This window comes from Salmo salar, chromosome 10 (assembly GCF_965601325.2).
Source record: "Salmo salar chromosome 10, fSalSal1, whole genome shotgun sequence".
NCBI classification, from domain to species: Eukaryota; Metazoa; Chordata; class Actinopteri; order Salmoniformes; family Salmonidae; genus Salmo; species Salmo salar.
Genome location: NC_138300.1, coordinates 32,788,825 through 32,812,772, shown reverse-complemented (window position 1 = coordinate 32,812,772; position 23,948 = coordinate 32,788,825). Strand labels below are relative to the sequence as shown.

The following is a 23,948-nucleotide window of genomic DNA, read 5'->3' as shown; positions in this document are numbered from 1 at the left end:
GTCATAATGTTACCTCATCAGTATGGCAGGTATTTATAGGGAGGGGTGTCATAATGTTACCGCATCAACATGGCAGGTATTTATAGGGAGGTGTCATAATGTTACCTCATCAGTATGGCAGGTATTTATAGGGTAGTGTCATAATGTTACCTCATCAACATGGCAGGTATTTATAGGGTAGTGTCATAATGTTACCTCATCAACATGGCAGGTATTTATAGGGTAGTGTCATAATGTTACCTCATCAGTATGGCAGGTATTTATAGGGAGGTGTCATAATGTTACCTCATCAGTATGGCAGGTATTTATAGGGTAGTGTCATAATGTTACCTCATCAGTATAGCAGGTATTTATAGGGAGGTGTCATAATGTTACCTCATCAGCATAGCAGGTATCTAAGGTAGTGTCATAATGTTACCTCATCAGTATGGCAGGTATTTATAGGGTAGTGTCATAATGTTACCTCATCAGTATAGCAGGTATTTATAGGGTAGTGTCATAATGTTACCTCATCAGTATAGCAGGTATTTATAGGGAGGTGTCATAATGTTACCTCATCAGTATGGCAGGTATTTATAGGGTAGTGTCTATAATGTTACCTCATCAGTATAGCAGGTATTTATAGGGAGGTGTCATAATGTTACCTCATCAGCATAGCAGGTATCTATGGTAGTGTCTACAATGTTACCTCATCAGCATGGCAGGTATTTATAGGGTAGTGTCATAATGTTACCTCATCAGTTTTCCTCCTTTCCTTTTAGCAACAGTGCGGAATGTCATTGACCTATTAACCTCAGCCTATGAGCATGGCTCTAATGCAATTCCACCACGGTTGCTGATTAAGCTATTGGCTTACTAGTGCAATAATCACTTTCCTTTCAACCAATGTTGAATGCCAGCATCTGGCTCTATTCCTCGGAGACGAGGCCTACACCTAACTATTCAATAAAATGACTTATTAGATTTTGTCTCTGTTGTCATTCAGTTAAGCCTGTACTTGATTGAAGTCTAGTTGTCCAGCTTTGTGTTGCTCACCTCAGGAATGGCGCTGCCGATGATGAGCCAAGCCTTCTTGCCCATAGATAGGAAGTAATTACAGAGCAGTACAGCATGTTCCTCCTCATCGCCCGCCAGCAGGGTCAGGAATTGCTACAAACAGGAAAAGGAAACCTGGAGTTACTCAGAGCCCGCTCTCTACTAAGACTATTGGAAGCTACAATCAGAGTCTCTGAATATGTGTCTCACGTCACAGGTGCTCCACAGGTCACAGACACCAGCAAATGAGACGCTATCAGGCATGGAGGGGATGAGAGAAACGTACCGAGCTATCAGCTCCTTGAGAGAGGGAAGGAGACACAGGTATGAAATCAAGCAACAGTCAAAGCTTGAGAGTGCTATAACTCAGCAATCAGACTGAGGCTCCATTATCAGTAGTGACTGTGTTGTCTCAGCGGAGACCTGACTGACCGTGGCCTCCTGGGGGCTGTTGGGGAAGGCATCGAGCAGCTCCTGCGGGGGGTTGAGGGGGCGGAGGTAACGGCTGATGAACACAGTCTTCCCGTTGATGTCGATGACGGTGGTGAGGCAGGGACGGTTGGGGTAACTCACTGCTGCGTCCCTCTCAAAGACCTCTGACGCCAGCAGTAGACGCTCACCCTCCTGGCTGTCAAACTGGGACAGGGGTCACAGGTGTAGAGTGGGGGGGGGGGGGGTCACCATAAAGCTACAGCAGTACACTAAGATCAGCGAGAGTCAGATGGTCTGGATATACACTGCTCAAAAAAATAAAGGGAACACTTAACACATCCTAGATCTGAATGAAAGAAATAATCTTATTAAATACTTTTTTTCTTTACATAGTTGAATGTGCTGACAACAAAATCACACAAAAATAATCAATGGAAATCCAATTTATCAACCCATGGAGGTCTGGATTTGGAGTCACACTCAAAATTAAAGTGGAAAACCACACTACAGGCTGATCCAACTTTGATGTAATGTCCTTAAAACAAGTCAAAATGAGGCTCAGTAGTGTGTGTGGCCTCCACGTGCCTGTATGACCTCCCTACAACGCCTGGGCATGCTCCTGATGAGGTGGCGGATGGTCTCCTGAGGGATCTCTTCCCAGACCTGGACTAAAGCATCCGCCAACTCCTGGACAGTCTGTGGTGCAACGTGGCGTTGGTGGATGGAGCGAGACATGATGTCCCAGATGTGCTCAATTGGATTCAGGTCTGGGGAACGGGCGGGCCAGTCCATAGCATCAATGCCTTCCTCTTGCAGGAACTGATGACACACTCCAGCCACATGAGGTCTAGCATTGTCTTGCATTAGGAGGAACCCAGGGCCAACCGCACCAGCATGTGGTCTCACAAGGGGTCTGAGGATCTCATCTCGGTACCTAATGGCAGTCAGGCTACCTCTGGCGAGCACATGGAGGGCTGTGCGGCCCCCCAAAGAAATGCCACCCCACACCATGACTGACCCACCGCCAAACCGGTCATGCTGGAGGATGTTGCAGGCAGCAGAACATTCTCCACGGCGTCTCCAGACTCTGTCACGTCTGTCATGTGCTCAGTGTGAACCTGCTTTCATCTGTGAAAAGCACAGGGCGCCAGTGGCGAATTTGCCACTCTTGGTGTTCCCTGGCAAATGCCAAACGTCCTGCACGGTGTTGGGCTGTAAGCACAACCCCCACCTGTGGACATCGGGCCCTCATACCACCCTCATGGAGTCTGTTTCTGACCATTTGAGCAGACACATGCACATTTGTGGCCTGCTGGAGGTCATTTTGCAGGGCTCTGGCAGTGCTCCTCCTTGCACAAAGGCGGAGGTAGCGGTCCTGCTGCTGGGTTGTTGCCCTCCTACGGCCTCCTCCACGTCTCCTGATGTACTGGCCTGTCTCCTGGTAGCGCCTCCATGCTCTGGACACTACGCTGACAGACACAGCAAACCTTCTTGCCACAGCTCGCATTGATGTGCCATCCTGGATGAGCTGCACTACCTGAGCCACTTGTGTGGGTTGTAGACTCCGTCTCATGCTACCACTAGAGTGAAAGCACCACCACCATTCAAAAGTGACTAAAACATCAGCCAGGAAGCATAGGAACTGAGAAGTGGTCTGTGGTCTCCACCTGCAGAACCACTCTTTTATTGGGGGTGTCTTGCTTATTGCCTATAATTTCCACCTGTTGTCTATTCCATTTGCACAACAGCATGTGAAATTTATTGTCAATCAGTGTTGCTTCCTAAGTGGACAGTTTGATTTCACAGAAGTGTGATTGACTTGGAGTTACATTGTGTTGTTTAAGTGTTCCCTTTATTTTTTTGAGCAGTATATTTGTGTCTAGTCTACTAATAACTGTGAGGGAAGAGGGATTTTACTGTGGGACCGCTGAACAATGGACAGTTAGACTGCTTGGGTACATTAGTCACAGTGTGCTGTAGTCAACATCTATCTAATCAAAACGCAATGTTAATGCCATCATTCAGTATACTGCAGATAGCATATCTCAGTAAACAGTTACCTTTACTTCCTTCATCTAACAAATGCAGCAAAGGACAGAGGAAAGAAAATAAATGTACAAAATAAAAAAAACGACGTAAACCCCACTCTTCAGAGAATAAAGAAATAATGAAGAAAGCAATGTTAATAACTCATGCATTTAGTAAATATATATATTTTTTAAAGGCTATGACAGACCAAACACAGAGAGAGAGCCTGTAGACAGCTAGGACAGACAGAGAAACAGCCTGCCAGGCTGAGCTTACCTTCTCCCTAACAGTCTCTCCAGGTACCAGCTGTGGTTCTATGGTGATGAAGAGTGTGATGAAGGCTCCTTCACTAAGACTGCGTACAGCGTCGTAGCCACCATCACTGGCCAGGCTGCGCTCCTTACTGTATCCCAGCAACACCGGTGGGGTGTCCACCTTAAACGTGCCGTCAATCTGCCAGATCAGATAACACAACCACAGCACTAAGTTACTTGTGTCAGTGTGAGTCACTGTCTGTCAATCAGTGGTCTGGTGTCATAGACAGTCTCACCCTGGACTGGAAGTAGATAGTACTGAAGGGAATCTTCACAGAGCCCAGCCAGTGTTTCTCTAGCCGTGTGTGGACTTCTCTCCCCCTATCCTCTCCATCCTGAAAATAGAGGAAAGATTTAAACTGACAAAACATAATGACACGGAAAGTGTACGGATATTGTAGTTAACTGTGCTGTAATGTGTAATATGTTTTCCTGAGCCAGAGGGCATGGAAAGTCCCTTTTCACATTCTTGTGATGCCCTACTCACCCCTCCCAATTCATAATGGACTTCATCAAATATGTTGATGAAGACCTCGTCTTTCACTGACTGCAGGCTAGCAGTGCTGTAGTCTCCATTTGGGGCACTGTGGCAAGAACAAAAAAACATGCTTGATAAATCTTCTAAACAAACATAGATAATACCATACATGTGATCATGAAATTGACCATGTGTGGTCAAAGAAATGTCCCAATTTAGACCAGTCATGGACCAGTCACACACTCACCTGAATGGCAGTTGCAGGTCCTCATTCCAGCAGGGGTTTGGTCCATCTGCTGTTGTGGTCTGAAGAACCGTGCGCTGGAACGATACCTCCACAAAGGGCCTGACCTGTACCTGGAAAACACAGATTCACAACACATACACAGGTAAGACAAACTAATACAGACAAATATACACATACATTAAGGGAATATTCTGCAGTTACAGCCACTGATCCAGGTGAAGATCAGACGTGTTACCTGGTTGAGGAGCCAGTCGCTGCCCTGGATGGCACTCTGGGATGACTGGCCTGCTGTAAACGTCTCAGTGAAAGAGCGGACCGACTTAGACGCCACCGCAGGTTTGCTGGTAGAAGAGATAAACATTAGGAGTTTAAAATAGTCCAGGAATGTTGTAGACATAATACTCTCCAGTATGACCTCGTTGCTGCAGTAAATAAAAGCTTTCTTGTTCTTTTATGTCTGGAGATGTTGTGTGAGGTTTACGGATGTCTGTAGATATAATATACCCAGCATGTGACTAGAAGTTCTGAGGTCGTACCTGGCATGGGGCTTGCGGATGGGGATGTCGTAGGCCCGGATAATGTTGAGAAGTAATCTAATGTCCCCATCAGACAGATTCTGAGCTGTCACTTTCTTCCTCTCTTTCCTCTGAGGCTTCAGGGGCCGCTTAGGTTCAGCCAGCTTGAACAGATTCAGGCCAAGTATCCTGACCGTCAAAACAACAGCTGTCATTCCAGAGAAAGAGTATATTCTCCTTCACTTTACAGGGTAAACACAGACCATACTACCACATACTCTATCTTCCAACTGTTTACTTACTGTGAGGGGATGATTTACACAAATACCAATAGTACACTGATATACGACACTAACGCTACACTCAGAAAAAAAAGGTGCTATCTAGAGCCTAAAAGGGTTCGTCGGCTGTCCCCATAGTAGAACCCTTCTTAATTCTTTGTAGAATCCTTTTGGGTTCCAAAAGCCTCTTTCTACAGAGGGTTCTACATGGAGCCAAAAAGGGTTCTCCTTGGAGCCAAAAAGGGTTCTCCTTGGAGCCAAAAAGGGTTCTCCTATCGAGACAGCCAAATAACCCTTTTGGAACCCTTTTTTCTAACAGTGTACAGTATAATGATAAATAAACTAAAAGTAAACAAACTAACAGCCACAAACAAGTTGGGGAAAAGAGGATAAAAGGCCTATGAACATACCCAGGGCCTGCACCACTAAATATGTAAATGCAAAGCATAGTAGAGAAATGGGACAGAGAAAAAAAGATGTTCAAATAATGAAAAGTAATATGACATAGAAAATAACAATAATGATGATAATAAAATGTATGCGTTGATACTGGTTGCTAAGTGTCACATCCAGATGTGGTGTAAAAAGAGAAGAATGTGCTTTCAGATTCTCTAAAAGAGAACATCTCTTCAGCCAGGGAAATGCAGTGTTTGAGATCAAATATTCCAGAGACCCACCGCCAAAGAGAATCTCATTCCTCTGGCCTGTGATCTATTCTGTGATCTACTTAGACCCTGTCAGTTTTTATGACAGATTTACAACAGATTATAACCCATCTTGCAATCCCCGTTAACCTAAACACAAACACTTGAGCAAAACAATTTGAACAATCCAATACAAAATACAGCCAGTCAAGTACTGGGGCAAATGCCAGTTCGTCACACATGCAATGGAAAAGCATGTGGTGCTACCTACCTAAATACACTGATGAGTCAAACAAGCACAATGACTATATTCTATCTAGTATATAAGAATATTAGCACAACAATTCTGCCTATGATTTCACAAGTATGAAAATGCACAAATGTATTTACCCAATACTAGGAACTTCCTCTTCTTGGACCAGGTCAGACAGGAGGAAATGATGCTTGGCGATGAGGAAGCGGTTGATGACCGATTCTCTAATCTGAAAGACAGAGAGAGTCAAATAAATCAATATGATTAATATGAGCAGATCCACACAGACAAGACTCCAGATTCAAAGCTAACTGCCCGACACATCTACTCACCTTCTGCAGGTATTTGGCCACCAGGGCTCTGTGTGCATCTAGGTGATCCTTAGTGTCAACGATTTCTCCTTCTCTCAATCTCCTCTCATATTCCTGAAAAGGACAAAAATCATAAAGTTGAACATGTTTTCGGGCTTATTAAACCTTATTAGTAATCTTATAAAGTATACAGTGCCTTACCTGGAACACCTTATCAGTGACCTCCCGTTCCAGGGCAGGGACACACTTGTAGTTACGGAACTCAGCCACCTCCTGGTTTCTGAGCCGGAGCAGACGGAACCTGCGAGACCGCTCAATTTCCTCCTCAGACAGGAAGTTGAACTCCTCCTGCAGCTGCTCCAGTCTGAAGTAATCTGGAGCTGTCACCTCCCCACTACTGGCCACCTTATGGAGAGAGAGAGCGAATGATTATGATATAGAGAGAGAGGTCATGTAAACAGTTAAATATATGGGACTGTATAGACAGTTAAATGCAGTCTCCTGCTCTCTGGGGCAGCTGGGTAATATGGACCTGTGATCGCTTAGTAATGTGTAGTATCTAGTCACCCACCTTTAGGAGTTGCATGATGGTTGCGTTGCTTGGGTCATTGGGATCTAGTCTAGATTCAGTGGCCCACTCCCCAAGCTTCTTCAAATCATTAAGACTAGATGCCCCAATGCAGGCGATGGCATCCAACTGTTTCAGTCCACTGCATAGACAAAGAGAGAGGGGGAGAGATACATGTACTTATTTATGAATGTAGCCAGTAACATAAAATAGGACTGCAGTAATTCACCTTACTGGGTATAGTGTTTCTACTGTACGTAACTTGGATGGGATTGGTTTACTGTACCTGTGCATGGCCTTGGACTGAGTGGTGGGCGGGGCCAGGGGTACATCATCCTCCCCTATAGCCCAGGACACACAGCAGGACAGCTTCCCAGAGGTCAGCAGGGTCTGACGGTTACTACCGTCTGCCTCAAAGGAGAAGGGCACGTCTGACAGGGCAAATTGACAGCAGAGAGAGAAGGGTGTAAGAGAGATGTCCAAGTATAAATTTGCACAGTGTGTGTATATGTATGTATGGGTGTGTACCACTGCCGACAGCCTCGTGGTCAAACATGACCCTCAGGTTGCTGCTGAACTCCAGCTCCTCAGAGGGGGCACTACCCGTCAGGACTGATGACTCTGGGACTGGCACAAACACTTCTGCCAACAGGGAGGTGGATGAGCCCAACACTTCAAACACCTTCACACCCACAGAACAACACAAATAACAGGAGGTTTAAATGTGTCTGAAAGAAAGAAATTCATTAGAGATAACATGGAGATAAATTACGATAATGTCATCTCAAAAAACATTGATTTAGTTCAATCATTTAGTTTTCAAAAATCATTAACTGAAATCCAACATAACTTCACCTGCAACTTGATACTTTCTGGCCAGTTGACTATCTTCAGGTTGAATATCTGACCAAAGTGGACTCTAAAATCAGAATTTAGGGAGCGATTGTCTGTTCTGGAGACTTCTTTGTTGTTATATAAAACCTTAGTGAAGACATAGCGCTTTGCAACATCCTCTCTTCTAGAAAACTCGCCCCTGTGGGGAAGAACAGACACAGTCATGCAAGTGAAATATGGATATCCTGTTCTGTGGACTTTTGGAACCCCTCTAGTTCTTAAAGGGACATTTCACTTTCAAAAGTTTTTCAGTGGTTTTCAGACCTCAAAATTAGACTAACGTCAAGAAGAAACCATGTCCCTTAGAGGTCTGAAAATGTTTGACAGAAAGTGTTATATCCTTTTAACTGTGTTCCTGTTCGTACCTGGGACACTGTTCATTAGGAGTGATGGGTCCAGATGCAGTGAGTTCAGGCATCAGGATGGGTTCCCCTGGTTTCCTCCTGATTCTGGAGGCCTTCTCTCTGACCTGCTCCTCAACACCCTCCATGTCTGGTTCCTCAGGAGGATCTGGCTTCGAGGGTCCCTGCTCCGTGTCACCCTCTGACTGGTCATCATCATCATCATCATCATCATCCTGAGACTGGGTTTTCTTCTTTTTCTTCTTCTCTTTGGCTTTCTGAGCGTGAGAAAATGTATGTGATTAAAAAAATAATAATAAACCAGGATTCTCCAGGCCTCCATACTTAATCTTAGGGGTGAAACATACCCGTTTCTTCCTCCAGGCCTTCCACTCCTCCTGCTGTCTCTTGTACTCAGTGACCTTCTTCTGGTAGTCTTCCTCCATCTCCCCCTGCAGCTCATCCACTTCAGCCTGGATCTCAGCCTCATGGTCCCGCTCATCTGAAGCCCGCACCCCCTCCTCCCTGGAGCAGAGGGGGACACAGATCAGTTATCAACACCACGCACATGATTATCCACAACAATCAACATATAAACAAGGTCACCAACAGCACACTACTACACATAGTGCAGGGGCCATCTACATTGTGACAGTACCCCCTGAACTTCGGACAATGTTTTTCCATCTTAATAGAGTAACAGAGTCCTAAATAATGGGGTGTTCATTACCTCCTGAGGTAAAGCTTGTATGGTGTGTTGGTGAACCTCTGGAAGTCCCTCAGGGCTTTGATCTCCTTCCAGACCTTGATGATGCTCTTCAGCAGGGTTCTGTCCTTCTCCTGCTCAGTGTCCCGCAGCCTGCGAGTGTTCTTCACCTCCTGCTTATACTCAGATATCCTCTGCTGCATGACAGGAGTTAGGCCCTGCCTACCGTGGATCTCCAGCATGTTCCGAACAGCGTTCCTCAACCCATTCAGCTACAGTAGACATAAACCAGTATTAGACCACCAATTCTTTGACTTTTACTTGAAGACACTCATCATTTACTTACTGAATAAACAAATCACACTAGAAATCTATAGATCTAGAAAAGGAGAGGAGTCAGTTGAGGGTAAGTCAGAGTTGGTGCCAATGCTGAATAGCCTTAGTGCCAAATAGAATTAGTCATTGTATGTTCTGTGCTTTACCTTGGTAGTGAGGTGTTCCGTGATGTTCTTGTGCTGCCTGCTGAGGTGCTGGTCATAGAGCTGGGCCAGGCGTGCTCCTAGGACGTGCTCCCGGCTGAAGAGGGGGTGATGGGAGAAGATGAGCCCTGAGACGTCCACATCCAGCTGGTAATCCCCGTTCGTGCCCCCTCCTCCTGCGATGTACTGACTGGCATGCTTTGACTTCAGCGCCTGTACCACAAAGGAACAGAGGTAATCAAACACTGGAACTCTAGAGAGTATCATACTACAGATGTAATCATATCTGCATATGTGTGTGGAGAGAGAACGAGACAGAGAGAAACAGACAGAGAGAACGAAAGCGAAGATAAACAACATCATATAATAATAAGGAATCGTAGTAATAACTACATGACGAACCTAAACGGCGTTGTATTGTAACTCTTAACCTCCTGCAATAATACAGTCTTTGTTGTCCTGGTGAACTCATCTGACAGCTGGAGTTACTTGCAAACGTCACACTCATCAAGAACAATATTATTGCCAATTCATGTTGCCAAGCAGCAGGCTATAAAAAGAAATAAAGAGAGTTGCATACTCTATATACAAGCTCCCAATAATTTATTGGGTAAGCAGCAGTCTCTCAGTTCAGTGACACTGGGATTGAACATTCTGCAAGGTTGTTTGTGTAGAGAGCAATGTGCTTTGATGTTTATTAATGATATTACGATAAGAGGATATGGCAGACGAGTGATTATTTTCCAGTGCAGAAACATGTCAGGTGCTATAGGACTAGTTTGAGTACTATAGATAGATAAGGATTACATGAAGTGAGCACAGTGGAGGTGTGTCTTTGTTATACCAATATAATTAATGATATTGTCCATTTTAATTTACCTTCCTATAGACAGTCTGCAGAGCCGGGTCCAGGTCTTCCTCCATGTGGAACAGAGGGGGTCTGGTGGACGACTCTTTAATGGGGTCAGGCAGAGCTATGATCCTGCCGTCGTCCCCAAACCACTTCCTCCCCTGAGCAGATGAACAGTCTCTAAATCAGAATTGATGCTGACGTCGCCCACTTGGAGGTAAGTTTGTTATCAGAACACTAAAGCTCACATCATGTTCTAGTGGTACAGTGACACTTTTACCTGCTGTTGTTTCAAGACACGGTTCTCTAAGATGTTCTGATTGGTCAGGGATATGGGAGGCCTCTCCCCCACGTATAGCCCCTCCTCCTCCAGATAACGGGGTTGCATGTTCTCTGGTACTTTACTGGAGGCTGGCACTGAAGCATAAATAGACAGAGCGTCAACATAGTAGACATTCACAGAGACCATCTTATAACACAATGATATATGCAGTGCGCACATAATGAGGAATGTGAGTTGAGATGGGCTGTGTTAGTTAGGGTTTGGTACCTGTTCTTCGGTGTGGGTATGTTCTCCTGGGAATGGCTATGTTGGTGCACCTATCTCATACCAAGGACACTCCAGAGTTCCTGTTCAGACTTCAGGGGGATCTGCCCTTAAATAGCGAGCCTGGCTGACTGTCCTCCACAAGGGGGTCCTTAACCTGCTGTCCTAGCTGTAGGAAAAATTCTGTCTGGCCTCAGATTGATGTGGTTGCCTGTCTTCAGACTACCGGACTGGCTGCATTACAGGTGTGGTTGGGGTAGGGTGGATACCTGCTCTGAGACTACAGGTCTAGTGGTGTTGTAGTTCTGACTGTACAAAATAACAGGTGTGCTTTTATTGGGGTGGGTACCTGTCAAAAAGCTTGGGGTGAAGAGGAAGTCATTCTCGCTCTGAAGACGCCTCTGGTAGCCCATGTACTCCGCCCTCTTCACCACCAGGAAGTCATGCGCTGATTGGTCAATAATGAACAGATCCTCCTCTTCATCTTTCACTAGAGGAGCATCCTCATCCTGGGGTGGGAGGGGTCACAGAGGACAAGATGCATCAACACTACAGTCATACTGACGTTCTCACCAACAAAACATACCTCCATACTGACGTTCTCACCAACAAAACATACCTCCATACTGACGTTCTCACCAACAAAACATACCTCCATACTGACGTTCTCACCAACAAAACATACCTCCATACTGACGCCTTCCCCAGCAAAACATACCTCCATACTGACGTTCTCACCAACAAAACATACCTCCATACTGACGTTCTCACCAACAAAACATACCTCCATACTGACGTTCTCACCAACAAAACATACCTCCATACTGACGCCCTCCCCAGCAAAACATACCTCCATACTGACGCCTTCCCCAGCAAAACATACCTCCATACTGACGCCCTCCCCAACAAAACATACCTCCATACTGACGCCTTCCCCAACAAAACATACCTCCATACTGACGCCTTCCCCAGCAAAACATACCTCCATACTGACGCCCTCCCCAACAAAACATACCTCCATACTGACGCCTTCCCCAGCAAAACATACCTCCATACTGACGTTCTCACCAACAAAACATACCTCCATACTGACGTTCTCACCAACAAAACATACCTCCATACTGACGTTCTCACCAACAAAACATACCTCCATACTGACGTTCTCACCAACAAAACATACCTCCATACTGACGTTCTCACCAACAAAACATACCTCCATACTGACGCCTTCCCCAGCAAAACATACCTCCATACTGACGTTCTCACCAACAAAACATACCTCCATACTGACGCCCTCCCCAGCAAAACATACCTCCATACTGACGCCTTCCCCAGCAAAACATACCTCCATACTGACGCCCTCCCCAACAAAACATACCTCCATACTGACGCCTTCCCCAACAAAACATACCTCCATACTGACGCCTTCCCCAGCAAAACATACCTCCATACTGACGCCCTCCCCAACAAAACATACCTCCATACTGACGCCCTCCCCAACAAAACATACCTCCATACTGACGCCTTCCCCAGCAAAACATACCTCCATACTGACGCCCTCCCCAACAAAACATACCTCCATACTGACGCCCTCCCCAACAAAACATACCTCCATACTGACGCCCTCCCCAACAAAACATACCTCCATACTGACGCCCTCCCCAACAAAACATACCTCCATACTGACGCCCTCCCCAACAAAACATACCACCATACTGACGCCTTCCCCAACAAAACATACCTCCATACTGACGCCCTCCCCAACAAAACATACCACCATACTGACGCCCTCCCCAACAAAACATACCTCCATACTGACGTTCTCACTATTAAAACATACCTCCATACTGACGTTCTCACTATTAAAACATACCTCCATACTGACGTTCTCACTATTAAAACATACCTCCATACTGACGCCTTCCCCAACAAAACATACCTCCATACTGACGCCTTCCCCAGCAAAACATACCACCATACTGACGTTCTCACTATTAAAACATACCTCCATACTGACGTTCTCACTATTAAAACATACCTCCATACTGACGTTCTCACTATTAAAACATACCTCCATACTGACGTTCTCACTATTAAAACATACCTCCATACTGACGTTCTCACTATTAAAACATACCTCCATACTGACGTTCTCACTATTAAAACATACCTCCATACTGACGTTCTCACTATTAAAACATACCTCCATACTGACGTTCTCACTATTAAAACATACCTCCATACTGACGTTCTCACTATTAAAACATACCACTATACTGACGTTCTCACTATTAAAACATACTTCCATACTGATGCCCTCACCGGCAAAACATACCGCCATACTGACGCCCTCCCAGGCAAAACATACTGCCATACTGACGCCCTCCCAGGCAAAACATACTGCCATAGTGACGCCCTCACCGGAAAAACATACTGCCATACTGACGTCCTCACCAACAAAACATACCTCCATACTGACGTTCTCACCAACAAAACATACCTCCATACTGATGTTCTCACCAACAAAACATACCTCCATACTGACGTTCTCACCAACAAAACATACCTCCATACTGACGTTCTCACCAACAAAACATACCTCCATACTGACGCCCTCCCCAGCAAAACATACCACTATACTGACGCCCTCCCCAACAAAACATACCTCCATACTGACGCCTTCCCCAACAAAACATACCTCCATACTGACGCCTTCCCCAGCAAAACATACCACCATACTGACGTTCTCACTATTAAAACATACCTCCATACTGACGTTCTCACTATTAAAACATACCTCCATACTGACGTTCTCACTATTAAAACATACCTCCATACTGACGTTCTCACTATTAAAACATACCTCCATACTGACGTTCTCACTATTAAAACATACCTCCATACTGACGTTCTCACTAACAAAACATACCTCCATACTGACGTTCTCACTATTAAAACATACCTCCATACTGACGTTCTCACTATTAAAACATACCTCCATACTGACGTTCTCACTATTAAAACATACCTCCATACTGACGTTCTCACTATTAAAACATACCTCCATACTGACGTTCTCACTATTAAAACATACCTCCATACTGACGTTCTCACTATTAAAACATACCTCCATACTGACGTTCTCACTATTAAAACATACCTCCATACTGACGTTCTCACTATTAAAACATACCTCCATACTGACGTTCTCACTATTAAAACATACCTCCATACTGACGTTCTCACTATTAAAACATACCTCCATACTGACGTTCTCACTAACAAAACATACCTCCATACTGACGTTCTCACCAACAAAACATACCTCCATACTGACGTTCTCACCAACAAAACATACCTCCATACTGACGTTCTCACCAACAAAACATACCTCCATACTGACGTTCTCACCAACAAAACATACCTCCATACTGACGTTCTCACCAACAGAACATACCTCCATACTGACGTTCTCACCAACAAAACATACCTCCATACTGACGCCCTCCCCAGCAAAACATACCACTATACTGACGTTCTCACTATTAAAACATACTTCCATACTGATGCCCTCACCGGCAAAACATACTGCCATACTGACGCCCTCCCAGGCAAAACATACTGCCATAGTGACGCCCTCACCGGAAAAACATACTGCCATACTGACGTCCTCACCAACAAAACATACCGCCATACTGACGTCCTCACCAACAAAACATACCTCCATACTGCCGTCCTCACCAACAAAACATACCTCCATAAAGACGTCCTCACCAACAAAACATACCTCCATACTGCCGTCCTCACCAGCAAAACATACTGCCGTCCTCACCAGCAATACATACTGCCGTCCTCACCAGCAAAACATACTGCCGTCCTCACCAGCAAAACATACTGCCGTCCTCACCAGAAAAACATACTGCCGTCCTCACCAGCAAAACATACCTCCATACTGCCGTCCTCACCAGCAAAACATACTGCCGTCCTCACCATCAAAACATACTGCCGTCCTCACCATCAAAACATACTGCCGTCCTCACCATCAAAACATACTGCCGTCCTCACCATCAAAACATACTGCCGTCCTCACCAGCAAAACATACTGCCGTCCTCACCAGCAAAACATACCTCCATACTGCCGTCCTCACCAGCAAAACATACTGCCGTCCTCACCAGCAAAACATACTGCCGTCCTCACCATCAAAACATACTGCCGTCCTCACCAGCAAAACATACTGCCGTCCTCACCAGCAAAACATACTGCCGTCCTCACCAGCAAAACATACTGCCGTCCTCACCAGCAAAACATACCTCCATACTGCCGTCCTCACCAGCAAAACATACTGCCGTCCTCACCAGCAAAACATACTGCCGTCCTCACCAGCAAAACATACTGCCGTCCTCACCAGCAAAACATACTGCCATATCGAGGGTCTTTGGGGTCTGTGTTATTAAAGAGTAACATCAACTGTTAAAGCTATTAACAGGATTCATGACTAATTGATTAATGATGATGTTTTTGGACATACTGTATATTGTTCAAGGACACAGACTGATGTAATTCACAGAGAGGGGTGATGTGCCTATGCTGTGTGTTAAATCAGTGGTTCGCAAACTTTTTATAGTCCTGTACCCCTTCAAACATTCAACCTCCAGCTGCGTACCCCCTCTAGCACCAGGGTCAGCGCACTCTGAAATGTTGTTTTTTGCCATCATTGTAAGCCTGCCACACACGATACATTTATTAAACATAAGAATGAGTGTGAGTTGTCGTCACAACCCGGCTCGTGGGAAGTGACAAAGAGCTCTTATACTATAGGACCAGGGCACAAATAATAATATAATAATCAATAATTGTGCTCTTTATTTGGCCATCTTACATATAAAACTTTATTTGTTCATAGAAAATTTGGAATAACTCACCACAGGTTAATGAGAAGGGTGTGCTTAAAGGACGAACATAACTCTGCAATGTTGGGTTGTATTGGAGTCTCAGTCTTAAATAATTTTCCACAAATAGTCTGTGCCTATTAGGGTTGCAAATGGTCGGAAACTTTCTGGAAATTTCCGAAGTTAAGCTGGGAATTTGGGGAATTTTGCTTAAATTCATCAAAAAAAGTTAGCTTATAACAGTGAACCTTTTTTGTGGGATACACATAAGGCAATTCTAGGTCTTGTGGCATATTTTGGTTAAACTATCCCCAATTCAATGGAATTGCAACCCTCTGCATGCACAGTACATTCTTCCATCACATGTACAGCAGATTCTCAAGATCTTGCACACTAATGAGATGCTATTGAGCCCACACTACTACACTGTCTGAGCCAAGGACTACATGCTTTCTGGTAAGTTGATTACAATACTGGGTGGGGTGAATATATTTTATATGACATACATGATTTTTTGTTAACTAGTAAATAGTAGCCTACAGCAAAGTGTGTTTTCAACAGAGTTCAAGTGAAGGTCAAGCAAATCATAGAGAAGGCAGACTGTATTGCAATCATCTAGGTATGTGAAGGGTCAAGTGATAGCAGCAATCTACCTCACCAAGCAAAGTGAGAAGAATAAGAGCACCACATTGAAGCTGCCCAGCAACACCCGTTAGGGTGGTGTTGTCATCATGTTTGACAGTCTCCTGGAGGGGAAGGAGTCTCACCAAGAAATGGCCATATCACAGTCTGCCGATATGGACAGCCCCATCAAGAGGATCCTCCTGGATTATGTATTTTGGGAGAGAGTGGTAAGCAGCCTGAAACTCCTGAAACCTATAGCAGTAGCCATTGCACAGATTGAAGGAGACAATGCCATCCTGTCTGATGTTCAGACTCCGCTTGCAGATGTAAGAGAAGAAATCCATACTGCCCTGCCCACTTCACTGTGGTTCCAAGCAGAGGAAACTGCAGTTCTGAAATGCATCAAAAAGCGTGAAGACGTCTGCCTGAAGCCCATACACGCTGCAGCGTACATGTTGGACCCCAAGTACACTGGCAAGAGCATCCTGTCTAGTGCAGAGATCAACAAGGCCTATGGTGTCATAACTATCGTGTCTCGCCACCTTGGCAGTCTGGCGACGTACACTTCCAAGTAAGGGCTTTGGGATGGAGATGCAATATGGCAGTCGTGCCAACATATCTCATCAGCCACCTGGTGGAAGGGACTTTGTGGATCTGAGGCTCTTTCCCCTGTTGCCTCCATCATCCTCCAAATCCCACCAACATCAGCCGCCTCAGAGCGCAACTGGTCCTTGTTTGGGAACACACACACCAAAGCATGCAATAGGCTGACCAATACAAGGGTTGAAAAATAGGTGGCCATCTGGGCAAATTTGAGGCTTTTTGAGCCTGACAACGAACCATCCTCAACAAGGTTGGAAGATGACAGTGAAGATGAGGCCTCAGAGTCTGATGTTCAAGAGGGGGACATTGAGGAGGTCCAGGGAGAAGACATGGAAGCCTGAGAGGAAGACAACCAAAGCTTTAGTTTCTAGACTATCATTTTACAGATGTATGTTGAAAACATTTTTGGGAGATGCGATGGATCATTGGGGATCATTCAATATTCCCTTTCTTTTGTTGTTCAGTGAAATCATCCCATGTGAAGAGTCAACTCATTTAATTAAAGTTCAATTCGTAACTACATTTTTATTTCTATTAGAAGGATTTAATAATTTGCTCTTATGTCTACTTATAAGAAGGTAAAAAGGTTTATGTTTCTGTCTCCATATAATATGGTAAATATATCCAATGCAAAAAACATCTACATTTAAATGGTATTCATTTACATAGATTTCCGTTAATACCATATATTCCCGTTGATTCCCATATATTCCCGTTAATTCCCACCTCTGAATATTCCCCAAAATGTGCAACCCTAGTGCCTGTATTTAGTTTTCATGCTAGTGAGGGCCGAGAATCCACTCTCACATAAGACACTGATGCCCTTTGCAACCACGTACCTAACAGCGCGATTTGCCAAGGCAGGATACTCTGAGCGCAGCCCAATCCAGAAATCTGGCAGTGGCTTCTGATTAAATTCAATTTTCACAGAACTGCTTGTTGCAATTTTGATGAGGCTCTCTAGTTCAGATATTGGTAAGTGGACTGGAGGCAGGGCATGAAAGGGATAACGAATCCAGTTGTTTGTGTTATCCATTTCTGGAAAGTACCTGTGTAATTGCACACCCAACTCACTCAGGTGCTTCGCTACATCACATTTGACATTGTCCTTAAGCTTGAGTTCATTTGCACACAAAAAAATCATATGATGAAAGACCTGTGTGTTGTCCTTGTTAATGCAGACAGAGAAGAGCTCCAACTTCTTAATCATAGCCTCAGTTTTGTCCCACACATTGAATATAGTTGCAGAGAGTCCCTGTAATCCTAGATTCAGATCATTCAGGCAAGAAAAAACATCACCCAGATAGGCCAGTCATGTGAGAAACTCATCATCATGCAAGCGGTCAGACAAGTGAAAATTACAGTCAGTAAAAATAACTTTAAGCTCTCTCAATTAAAAAAAAAAAAACATGTCAATACATTGCCCCTTGATAACCAGTGCACTTCTGTATGTTGTAAAAGCGTTGCACGGTCGCTGCCCATATCATTGCATAATGCAGAAAATACACGAGAGTTCAGGGGCCTTGCTTTAACAAAGTTAACCATTTTCACTGTAGTGTCCAAAACGTCTTTCAAGCTGTCAGGCATTATCTTGGCAGCAAGAGCCTCTCGGTGGATGCTGCAGTGTACCCAAGAGGCATCGGGAGCAACTGCTTGCATGCGCGTTACCACTCACTATGTCTTCCTGTCATGGCTTTGGCACCATCAGTACAGATACCAACATGAGCAGCAGCTATGTTTGGCTACATACGGACCGTTAGTGGAATTCCCGCGAGAGACTAACGTTTAATGTGATTGGATGTTAATTATTTTACTAGGCTACCTGTATATAACATTGTGTTGTTATTTCGCTGAATACTAGATGGTTTAATTTTATTTTTGGCAGTGAAACGAGGCTACTCAGGCGAGAGAAAAAAACCTCACCCAAATGTATAGTCCCGTTGGAAAATATAAATGGACTGTTTGAAAATGTGAAGAAAATATTATTATATTTTTTAAATTGTGAATCACATTTGTAATTAGCGTACTCCCGACGGCATTGTGCGTACCCCAGTTTGAGAATACCGGTCTTAAAACAATGTGGCTCAGACCTCTCTCACTAGCCAAGATCAAATGACAGACAGAAGAGAGAAATCTTTTCATCTGACATATGGTGCCTTCAGCGTCGATGCTGATCTAAGACCAGAAACACTGTCCTGTCAGGTTCCTAGCTGACTGGTTTAGGAGGGTCTCAGGGTCCCATATCTTTTACAACTAATTACACACAGATGCTGCAATCATTAGCAATCCATGGCAACAATATATGCTACCCATGCTACTTGTACTCTGGGAGTACATCTACCCTTGTTTTCAGTCAGGGTTTCGGTCAATTACATTTTCATTCAGGAGATGCATTAAAATTAAATGACTTGAAAATGGTTCATTATCTATGCTAGTTTTACCCGCTCCTCGTTCTCGCCTTTCTGTTCCCTGTCCACTTCAGTGACCTCTTCCTCCTCCTCTTCGTCATTCTCCCCTTCTGTCCTTGGCCTTCTCTTCTTACAACCTTTGCCCGCCTCTTCATGGGGTTCCGGGTCAAAGTTGAAAGTGAAAAAATTGTAGGCCTCCTCCGCTGTGGGTAAACCCGTCTCCGACTACATTTGCAATAAAACAGAGGACATTGATAAAATCCTTAACCTTAGTCATACAATCTATTAGATTACAAGAACCAAAGGAGAGCAGTTTGGCCACTCACTATACTCTCTATCCTGACACGCCTGACTGTCTCTCGGAACTTGACTTTGGTGTTGAGGGGAGAAGAGTGGTCATCTCTCCCCGCCCTGAGGTCTGGCTCTGTCTGTAAAACATCAGCGGATCATAACCTTCACTTTCAGGCTAGTTAGCATAGTAAATTACATGCTTGAAAATATGGTTAATGAATTCTCCAATAAAAGATTATCACAGTACAGTGATTCTGGTACAGGACTACTATATGCACATAGACAGTGAAGAAAGTGAGTAGAAGTCCACAGTTAGGTCCTCACCTCTCTGTCAAACCTGGTGAGAGTGTCTCTGTCTCTGAGACTCTGCAAGCGACTAGCTGGCGCCTCCAAGGAAGCCTCCTGCTGTAGAAGACTTTCTGCTTTGGACTGATGAAGTGTATAAGAGACAATACATTTTCAATCAAACAATAAGATTTCTGGAGATTAAACAGGAAGTTTGGACCTGAACCCTTTGATAAGGAAATCGTACAAAGTTAGGAAACTCTGTAGTTAATCAATAATAAATGTTGAGTAGAGCGAGGCTGTGTTCACCCTGGCTGCCCTCAGCTTGTCTCTCATTCGCTGTCTCATGGCGGAGCTCTCTGAGTGGTTCGAGCTGGGCGCGGGTTTGGCCTGAGGCCGGGGTGGCAGGTCTGAGGGGAGAGACAGGTATGAAACAACACCTATGGGAGACAGAGTAGGGAGAAACTACCCTGGTGGTCCAGACTGTTTGGGCTGTTAACCAACTCCTCTCTGTGATAGCTCATGGTCAAGCCAATTTATTGTTTGACAGCAATAGGCTAGGGAGGACCAGGTTAGAGGACATGCAGGATAGACAGTCTCACCTCCTCTCTGGGAGTGGGTGGGACTGGACACGATGACAGGCTTCTCTGGTTTGTCATCATCGTGGCTGATCTGTTGAACAGCAGTGACCTCCACCACTGTCTCATCATGGGGCTCCACCACTGAGTCATCAGGTGTATCATCTGTAGACGCCTCTTCAAGCTAGGAGAGGGAGCAAGTGTCAACATTTTGTAAGAGGACCCATTTAATGAAACAGACAGATCATACTTTACTAGTAGCACTACTACTCTGTAATAACAGAGGGGTTTAAGTTTAAGACTATTAATCAACAAGAAAAGTGGTGATGGTTATAGCTAGGACTAGGAGCCAGTGAATGCTAACTTTAATACCTTTTTCTTCCTCTTCTGTCTCTGAGCCTTCAGGTTGCGTCTCAGTGTATCTCCAGGCTCCTCCTCACCAGCTGTTAGCTCCTAATAATCCAACACAAACACACAGTTGGTGCAGTCATAGACATCCTACAATATTACAGGTAGGCCTGTGACTTTATATGAAGGTAGCTGCTGCTTTTCAGAGTGATAAAATATCCCCTTTGAGCAGGGAGAAAGAAAACAGAAGAAAAAGTAGAATGTTAGGAGAGAGGAGAGAACTACTGCACACAGCCTATAGAACTCAGTGAACTCTACAGAGGAAAGAGAGAGAAGCAGTCTGGACACGTCTCTTGGTGAGGTGGTGAACAGCGCAGGTCAGAAGACTGCAGTCAGGAACACAGCACACAAGGCGACTACAGGCTAGCTAGGCCACAGCACAGCTACAGGGAGGCTACGGGAGAAAACACACCAACCTCCATAGTCGTCTGTCCTCTCTCCTTACTCTGCTTCTTGTCTGTTGGGACCAGAGCCTACCAGGCAGATCAGAGCACTTAGACAGAGCACTGGCAGTTTGTGTGTGTGGATGTGTATTCACATTTGGTTTCCTCAGTGGGTGCAGGTGAGACTCGCTTTCAACATTTACATTTAAGTCATTTAGCAGACGCTCTTATCCAGAGCGACTTACAAATTCAAGACTTGTTGAATCTTGTCAAAGCCTGTACTTCCTCTGTCTGGCAATACAATACCTTGTATCTTATCTCTAGAGGCTCACAGCTGTATCAAAGTCTGTAAGATGGCGCTGGAGAAGAAGGCAGACGTTTCACGAGCCGCCAACCGATTGGGTTTTTTGTTCGTTTATAACTTATTTTTTTTAACATATTTTGTACATAATGTTACCATCTCTTATGACCAAAAATACATTCTGGACATCAGGATTACTCACCACGGACAGGCAGAATCCTTTTTTCCCTTTAACGAGTCTGACGAGGCCGACGCGAACAATATACTGCTTTCTCAGGAACAGGCCCAGATGCCCGTGATTTGTGTGAAAAGGAGGCGGAGAAAAAGGGGCCGGAGGGCAGGCTGCCTTCTGAGAATTCATAGGCGATCTAATAAACCCCCACTTCCTTCCATTCTGCTAGCAAACGTGCAATCTTTGGACAATAAAATAGATGACCTACGCGGACGATTAAACTACCAACAGGACATTCAAAACTGTAATATCTTATGCTTCACAGAGACGTGGCTGAACGACATTATCAACATACAGCTGGCTGGTTATACGCTGCACCGGCAGGATAGAACAGCGGCGTCTGGTAAGACAAGGGGTGGCGGACTATGTATTTTTGTAAATAACAGCTGGTGCACGATATCTAAGGAAGTCTCTGAGCTATTGCTCGCCTGAGGTAGAGTATCTCATGATAAACTGTAGACCACACTACCTACCTAGAGAGTTTTCATCTGTATTTTTCGTAGCTATTTACAAACGACCACAGTCAGAGGCTGGCACTAAGACAGCACTGAACGAGCTGTATTCCGCCATAAGCAAACAGGAAAACCCTCACCCAGAGGCGGCGCTCCTAGTAGCCGGGGACTTTAATGCAGGGAAACTTAAATCTGTTTTACCAAATTTCTATCAGCATCTTAAATGTGTAACTAGAGAGGGGGAAAAACTCTGGACCACCTTTACTTCACACACAGAGATGCATACAAAGCTCTCCCTCGCCCTCCATTTGGCAAATCTGACCATAATTCTATCCTCCTGATTCCTGCTTACAAGCAAAAAATTAAAGCAGGAAGCACCAGTGACTAGATCAATAGAAAAGTGGTCAGATGAAGCAGATGCTAAGCTACAGGACTGTTTTGCTAGCACAGACTGGAATATGTTCCGGGATTCCTCCGATGGCATTGAGGAGCACACCACATCAGTCATTTGCTTCATCAATAAGTGCATCGATGACGTCGTCCCCAACCAGAAGCCATGGATTACAGGCAACATCCGCACTAAGCTAAAGGCTAGAGCTGCCGCTTTCAAGGAGAGGGACTCTAACCCAGAAACATATAAGAAATCCCGCTATGCCCTCCGACGAACCATCCAACAGGCTACACCGGCTCTGACGCTCGTTGGATGTGGCAGGGTTTGCAAACCATTACAGACTACAAAGGGAAGCACAGCCGAGAGCTGCCCAGTGGCTCGCTTGAGGCAAATAACACTGAAACATGCATGAGAGCACTAGCTGTTCAGTAAGACTGTGTGATCACACTCTCTGCAGCAGATGTGAGTAAGACCTTTAAACAGTTCAACATTCACAAGGCCGCAGGGCCAGACGGATTATGAGGACGTGTACTGCGAGCATTCGCTGACCAACTGGCAAGTGTCTTCACTGACATTTTCATCCTCTCCCTGTCCGAGTCTGTAATGCCAACATGTTTTAAGCAGACCACCATAGTGCCTGTGCCCAAGAACACTAACCTAACCTGCCTAAACGACTACTGACTCGTACCACTCACGTCTGCAGCCATGAAGTGCTTTGAAAGGCTGGTCATGGCTCACATCAACACCATTATCCCAGAAACCCTAGACCCACTCCAATTTGCATACCGCCCCAACAGATCCACAGATGATGCAATGTCTATTGCACTCCACACTGCCCTTTCCCACCTGGACAAAAGGAACACCTATTTGAGAATGCTATTCATTGACTACAGCTCAGCGTTCAACACCATAGTGCCCTCAAAGCTCATCAATAAGCTAAGGACCCTGGGACTAAACACCTCCCTCTGCAACTTGATCCTGGACTTCCTGACGGGCCGCACCCAGGTGATAAGGGTAGGTAGCAACACATCCGCCACGCTGATCCTCAACACAGGGGCCCCTCAGGGGTGCATGCTCAGTCCCCTCCTGTACTCCCTGTTCACTCATGACTGCACGGCCAGGCACGACTCCAACACCATCAAGTTTTCCCATGACACAACAGTGGTAGGTAGACCTGAT

At 45.0% G+C, this 23,948-nt stretch overlaps 1 protein-coding gene across 4 annotated transcripts in view; it reads right to left on the bottom strand.

Moving 5' to 3' along the window:
* Window positions 1-23,948, bottom strand: part of cc2d2a (coiled-coil and C2 domain containing 2A) — a 33,081-nt gene that overhangs the window by 7,164 nt on the left and 1,969 nt on the right. For 3 of the 4 annotated variants that reach the window (XM_082956911.1, XM_082956912.1, XM_082956910.1), the window contains 30 exons: window positions 21,427-21,483; window positions 20,975-21,055; window positions 20,627-20,786; window positions 20,334-20,434; window positions 20,064-20,168; window positions 19,775-19,876; window positions 19,482-19,673; window positions 11,273-11,432; window positions 10,657-10,793; window positions 10,406-10,537; window positions 9,530-9,739; window positions 9,072-9,319; window positions 8,710-8,866; window positions 8,366-8,619; window positions 7,962-8,139; window positions 7,635-7,788; window positions 7,393-7,537; window positions 7,110-7,248; window positions 6,740-6,943; window positions 6,560-6,652; window positions 6,365-6,456; window positions 5,071-5,238; window positions 4,770-4,875; window positions 4,535-4,644; window positions 4,297-4,393; window positions 4,046-4,144; window positions 3,772-3,948; window positions 1,468-1,671; window positions 1,246-1,335; window positions 1,036-1,149 (listed from right to left, as the gene is read on the bottom strand). In XM_082956911.1, the coding sequence (XP_082813037.1) occupies window positions 1,036-1,149; window positions 1,246-1,335; window positions 1,468-1,671; window positions 3,772-3,948; window positions 4,046-4,144; window positions 4,297-4,393; window positions 4,535-4,644; window positions 4,770-4,875; window positions 5,071-5,238; window positions 6,365-6,456; window positions 6,560-6,652; window positions 6,740-6,943; window positions 7,110-7,248; window positions 7,393-7,537; window positions 7,635-7,788; window positions 7,962-8,139; window positions 8,366-8,619; window positions 8,710-8,866; window positions 9,072-9,319; window positions 9,530-9,739; window positions 10,406-10,537; window positions 10,657-10,793; window positions 11,273-11,432; window positions 19,482-19,673; window positions 19,775-19,876; window positions 20,064-20,168; window positions 20,334-20,434; window positions 20,627-20,786; window positions 20,975-21,055; window positions 21,427-21,483 (4,266 nt within the window). The remainder of the gene's footprint in view (window positions 1-1,035; window positions 1,150-1,245; window positions 1,336-1,467; window positions 1,672-3,771; window positions 3,949-4,045; window positions 4,145-4,296; window positions 4,394-4,534; window positions 4,645-4,769; window positions 4,876-5,070; window positions 5,239-6,364; window positions 6,457-6,559; window positions 6,653-6,739; window positions 6,944-7,109; window positions 7,249-7,392; window positions 7,538-7,634; window positions 7,789-7,961; window positions 8,140-8,365; window positions 8,620-8,709; window positions 8,867-9,071; window positions 9,320-9,529; window positions 9,740-10,405; window positions 10,538-10,656; window positions 10,794-11,272; window positions 11,433-19,481; window positions 19,674-19,774; window positions 19,877-20,063; window positions 20,169-20,333; window positions 20,435-20,626; window positions 20,787-20,974; window positions 21,056-21,426; window positions 21,484-23,948) is intronic. The other variant, XM_045687645.2, reaches the window with a different exon arrangement.